Raw genomic sequence first — 6,239 nt, 5'->3', positions numbered from 1 at the left:
CGAATACTCAAGGACGCAACAATAAAAAAATGGCAATTATCATATGGAAATTAGCTTTAAACAAACATTTAAAATCACATTCTAAAATGTAAGTTTATTCACATTCTTACTTCTCTTGCATTTCATTGGGAAATTAATATTTCATTTGGGATGACTTTTTGTTGCTTCTTAAAGCAGCTTTTTTATAAGAAATTCTTTTTAGTGAAAAAAAAAATTAATTTTTATACTATAAAGTTGCTTTAAGATGTCACAAATGAAGCTTAAATCAATAATAATGATGTGAAGACTAGCTTTTCTGTTAGAATTACAGTGAGTTTGGCTAGTGCATTTAATGCACTTTTGTTTAGAAATATAATTTATAGAGCCATCTCTTTTATTCTTTGTATTTAAATTTCATATTCTTTTATCCATGCAGCTGTTTTTTTTACACAACTAACCTTAGTAACTTTATGATAAGAATAGTTGTTGTAAAGTTTCCTGCCTCAAATCATTGTCCATGTCAAAAAATGAAATTGATTCAACTTACTAACTTTATTTCCCACCAAAAAAAAAAACTTGACAATATTCAAACATTACACAAATTCTTTCCTCAAATCAAAACGACGAAAGAGAAAAAGATACGTTCAAATAAAAAAAAAAAGGTTCATACATATTACTTACAAACATTTGACTAACAAAAACTAAAAATAAACTGTAATTCAAAGATATTCATGTTACATTCTTCTTAAAAAGATTAGGATAATCAAATTATGAAATTGATGGCATAAACCAGATTGAAGGAGGCCAGTTAGGTTGTGAATCATAGTCAAAAAAATAGTGAAAGCAATCATTCTGAAGATCAAAAAACCCAGCATCATGATAAACATCATCTTGTGACGATTCATCCAAATGATCACAGAAGTATATACAGTTTGGTTTAATTTCAGGAACAGTCGTATGATGCAATGAGAATGTCTGGTTACAACCCACAAATAAGGAAAACCCCCCCAAGTCTTTGATGGTGGTCCATTGAGAGAATGAAGAAGAAGTTGCAACAACATCCTGGACTAACTTCAAAACTGAGATTCTAATTGTCTTCCCAGCGTACCTTTCATCAACAGGCCGAGTAAAAATATTGATCTCTCTCTCTATTTTTAGAAGAGTTCCCATTAAAAAGAAAATATAGTTCATGCAATATTCTTGTATGGGGCGTTCATCCTGTATTGGTTGGCATATCATTTCAACATTTTGTCCATTATGGTCGAAGGCTAGCACCCTCGAGAAACGTGTTATGGCGTAGAACCTTTGTTCTTCTTCGTGATAGCACACATCTTCAAATTCATCATGATCATTGGTGTTGTAAGGAAGCAGCTGTGGGCCAAGAACCCAAGCTCGATCACCAGGCCTTGCTAAAGCCAACAATTTATCATAACCATAGATTACAATTGCAGTTCCATGTGGATCATTAGAGGAGATGACAATCTTTTGAAAATATACATTGCAGAAATATTTTGTGTATGTGCAAAGGCCTCGACAAATTTCTTTATAAGATAACTCGATAGAGCCGTCTGAAGCATATTCGGGCTTGATCGTATGATATTTATCATCAGGGATGGTGAAGAGCGATGGGAAGGATATTTCAGCTTTTGTGAGAGGGTTGAAGATACGAGGCCGTAGATCTTTCTTATCAAGTGTCACAAGCCATCCATCTTTGGAGCTGATACATCGACGACCGAAGATATGTCCATTAAGGGAGGAGAAGTGGTGATGGCAGGCAATGTCTTCTTCTTTGATGGTAAGATCCCAGAAGGCAAGAGTGTCGGAGGCCTCTCCTTTTTTGCTAGGAAGGAGCAGCCATGGCGAGGGATGGAAATGAATGTGTTTGTGTGCATTGTTGGCAAAAGTTGAATTCCATGAGGTGCAGACGACGGAGAAGCGGAGGAAGTCGACGACATGCAATTTCGATGAGATATAATAGAGGAGATCTACCGGGAGATTCGACCATGCCATATTATGTTTTTGTTAGCTATAATGTCATATGGACCTTATATAGATAGGAGGAGGAGATGCATGGCCTAATTTAGGGCCATGGCGGTTTTAAAATTTTTAAATCATTTGGTGAAGGATGGTCTGTATTTTCTTAAGTTATAAATAGAAAATTTTTCTTGAATACAACTGGAACTATGCAAAAATAGGAGAAAATGGTTGTCCAATATTCATAAATAAATATTCTTTTTATATAGTATTCGTGGCCAAGGTATGTGATCCTTCTCCAAATATAGCCCATCTTTTATCCAAAAATAAAGTTTAATTCCGTTTCTTATTTTCTACAAGAACATTATCTTGTATTCCAATTACAACAATATATTGTATTCCAATGTAGGGGTGTCAATTTCGGGTCACGGGTCGGGTTCTTGTCTAACCCGAAATGACCCGAAGCTAAACGGGTTGACCCGAACCCGACCCGGTTTTGGATACGGGTTACTATTAAAGACCCGAACCCGACCCGAGTCGGGTTCGGGTCAACCCGGATTGACCCGCTAACCCGAGTAATTTTCATTAATATTTCAAAAAAAAAATTTAAAACATCAACACAGTTAAATTTAAACAAAAAATTGCATAAAATTTTTTTTTATTTATGAATTAGAAGCAATTTGCTAATTACAATATACAAATTATACAAAATATTAAACTAACAAATAAATTAAACAAATAATTACAATTTACAGATAATTCAAACGAATATTACAATTTACAAAAATTTTGAACTCCTTGACTAGTTGAAGTCTTGTGAAGTTGTGCCTGCCTGCCTGGAGTCCTAACCAGGTCATCAGAAGGCCGTAGTTTTTAATAAACGTGGTTATAAAATTTAAGTGGAGAAAGTAACTTTTTTAAAATATGTTTTGAAAAGTAGCTTCATAGCATAAAAAATTCTTGAAAATAGAAAAAAAAAGACAAATAAAAATTATGATTCAGAGCTATAAAGCAAAGCAGTTAAAAAATTATCCCAAATGAAGTCTTAGTATGAATTTTTTGATTGATTTGCAAGTTGATGATAATTATTATTCCTCAAAGTATTATTATGGTTCCAATAAAAAAAATTATAAATAAAAGTAGGACCCACTATTTGAGTATCCCAATAAAATGGAAGACAAAGTAATACGCATTGCTAGGTGTTGCATGCTAGAATATACGCAGCAATAGAGTTAGGGAATATTCGCCTTAGTATTGCACGAGTATTCCGCACACAAACAGAAAAGAGAAAAATGAAGACCAAGGTTTTTAAGTGGAAAACCCGAAAAGGGAAAAATCCACGGGGCCTCGCTCAGTTGCAAAGTTCCACTAGTATTTTTGTAGATTACAAAATGGCTTATTCGTCCAACAAGTTGGGATAATCAGAATACAATTTGTTTCTCCCAGGAAGTTTACAAAGTTCTGCGAATTCCTGGCGTTTTTTGAAAATCCGGCAGAGTTTCGGCGTCTTCAGGCGGCAGCCGCGTCTATCAGGCGGCTAGGAAGAGCTCTGGCGGTGGTCGAGGAGGTGAGGAATCTCCTTTTCCTCTTTCTCCTTCTTCTTCTTCTCTTCTTCTTCTATATCTTCACTTAGTCACTTCGTGTAGAATGAGGGATATATTATAGTTTTTCAAGAGTGGCATTGCCCGTAAATAGGCGTGAGATCAGGGGGCAATTGGGAGTGTTTTGAAGTGGATGCCCGATATTGAATCCTTTGATCACGCACCATTCATTGGGCATTGAAGGCCTTAATGATGTCGGAATCGGCAATCTTGGGACTCGTTGGATTCGTCTCGTCGATCCGTTCGATTCCGAGTATAGATCGTCAAAAAATCGGAGACTGTTTGGTAACTCAAATGCGGTTGAACCTTCCAACAGCGCTTCGAGCCCTTGATTCGGTACTCATTTGGCTCGGATTGGGTTGATCTTGGTGTCGTTGTTCGTATTTTCCGAGACGCTCAGTTTGACTATAAGTTCGCTGAAATCGGAGTTTCGGTGCTTCCAAAAATAATTTTGAAGTTTTCAACTTATTTTTGCCTCGAGATTCGTGACCGATTAGATAGTTTATAATGACGTATCAGTTCCCCCTATTTCGGACGTCCAAAGCTACATGAGTTCCAAAAATATATGCTTCGAAAATTTGTATTGGCCAAAACACCAAAAATTGCGTTCTGAAAATTAAGCGTTTCTCGGAATTGATCATAGAGGTCCCGTTGAGCTCCGAAAGTGTCGAAATCGAGTCCGAAACGTCGAAAAACGTGTCCGGGACTTCAAAACATCTGAATCGGACGTCCGGCCGAGAAATGGGCTCAGACACGCATAGCGGCCGAACCGGCCAGCTGCCGGCCGGCCGCACCTGCCGCCGCACGCTACGGCGGCTTCGCGAACCGTGGCGCGGTTCTTGAACCGATCGTGCGGAGCGCGTCTTATGACACGCGGCGGAGCGCGCGTCTGAGCGAAAGCGCTGGTTTCACGCGGAACATGGCCCGCGATCCGCGGGACCCGTCATGCGGATTGCGGCATCACCGCGAGGTTTGGAGCGCGTCGTTTCGCTGCACCGCCATTGTTGGTCCCATATCCGTCCAAAAATAGCGTTTTTGCTTATTTTGGGTCCAAAAAATTCCAAAAAACCGAAAAATTCTAAAAAATTATGTATTTTTTTTTAAAAAAATAGATAATTTTTTAAATTTGCAATAACTTCTTCCCCTTTCTCTCCAAACCTATAAATAGCCCCCCTAGCTCTTTAGGAATATTCAACTTCTCTTTCTTCTCCCTCTGACTCATCTAGCGGTTGAGGCTTCCGCTATTTGCGAGTTGGAATTTTTTCTGCTCGAATTAGCGCCCCTCCTCGCGTGCAGAAGCCTACGGGATTTCTTCCTCTCCCTCCGGCCTATTGATGGTTGAGGCTTGCGTTATTTGCGAGTTAGAATTTTTTTCCTGCTCGAATTAGCGCCCCTCCTCGCGTGCAGAAGCCTACTGGATTTCTTCCTCTCCCTCCGGCCTACTGACGGTTGAGGCTTTCGTTATTTGCGAGTTGGAATGTTTTCCTGCTCAAATTAGCGCCCCTCCTCGCGTGCAGAAGCCTATGGGATTTCTTCCTCTCCCTCCGGCCTACTGACGGTTAAGGCTTCCGTTATTTGCGAGTTGAAATTTTTTCCTGCTCGAATTAGTGCCCCTCCTCGCGTGCAGAAGCTTACGGGATTTCTTCCTGGTGGATTCTCGTGAGGCAATCAAAATGGGTGATTGCACTTCTACCAAAGATGTTTCCGTTGTGGAAGATCGTCCTACTGCGCGTTCAGAGGGTTCGAAGAAGGCTCCTAAGGCGAAAAAAGCCGACGACGTGATTTCTACTATTATAGAAGACTCCTTCATCTCTTTTAGGAATTATCATTTTCCTAATGACTTGGTGATGAAGGTGCCGGCGAGATCTGAGCGCGCCTGCTCCCCTCCTCAAGGATACGTGACAGTGCATGAGTTTAGTTTGCGAGCGGGGTTGCGATTTCCGTCGCCGCCCGAACTGGTTGATATCTTGACGGCTTGTGGATTGAGTTTGTCTCAATTCTCCTATCAGGCCATGTCGGTGGTAGTGGGTCTGATTTCATTTTTCAGAGAACATGGAGCGGTGTTGTCTGTAGAATGCTTATCTCGGATGGGGCGTATTTATACCGACGGAGAAAAGGACTTGTTGAGTATGTTGAAGCTGCCTGATATTGAAGCTCTTCGTTATGAGATGCACTCTCTTAGTAGATGCTTAGACGAGGAATATCTATTCAAGGTGGGACTATCCACTCATGCAGGGAGGTCACACGCACATAAATTGAAGATATCCACAAAAGTCTCGGAAGTCCAAACAACTCAATCTAGGCGACCTGAGGGTGAGGGAGATTCACATACGCCTAAGAAGAATAAGTCGAACGAAGTTTTTGCAGTTGCCGGCAAGGGCCCTCGCTTTTCTCCGTCTAGGATATATATCCCCGAGGATGTAATGAAACATAAGTGCATCGGTCCGTCGACGACGGTATAAATACACCCCATCCGGGATAAGCATTCTACATACAACACCGCTCCATGTTCTCTGAAAAATGCAATCAGACACACTACCACCGACATGGCCCGATAGGAGAATTGAGACAAACTCAATCCACAAGCCGTCAAGATATCAACCAGTTCGGGCGGCGGCGGAAATCGCAACCCCGCTCGCAAACTAAACTCATACACTGTCACGTATCTTCGAGGATGGGAGCAGG

At 40.4% G+C, this 6,239-nt stretch overlaps 1 protein-coding gene across 1 annotated transcript; it reads right to left on the bottom strand.

Moving 5' to 3' along the window:
- Positions 1-747: 747 nt before the first annotated feature.
- Positions 748-1,989, bottom strand: LOC110116434 (probable F-box protein At4g22060). Its single transcript, XM_020849997.2, has one exon. The coding sequence runs from the start codon at positions 1,987-1,989 to the stop codon at positions 748-750; it is 1,242 nt and encodes a 413-aa protein (XP_020705656.1).
- Positions 1,990-6,239: the final 4,250 nt, after the last annotated feature.

This window comes from Dendrobium catenatum, unplaced genomic scaffold, assembly GCF_001605985.2.
Source record: "Dendrobium catenatum unplaced genomic scaffold, ASM160598v2 fragScaff_scaffold_1472, whole genome shotgun sequence".
Taxonomy (NCBI): Eukaryota; Viridiplantae; Streptophyta; class Magnoliopsida; order Asparagales; family Orchidaceae; genus Dendrobium; species Dendrobium catenatum.
This window is presented reverse-complemented; position numbering and strand designations above follow the sequence as displayed.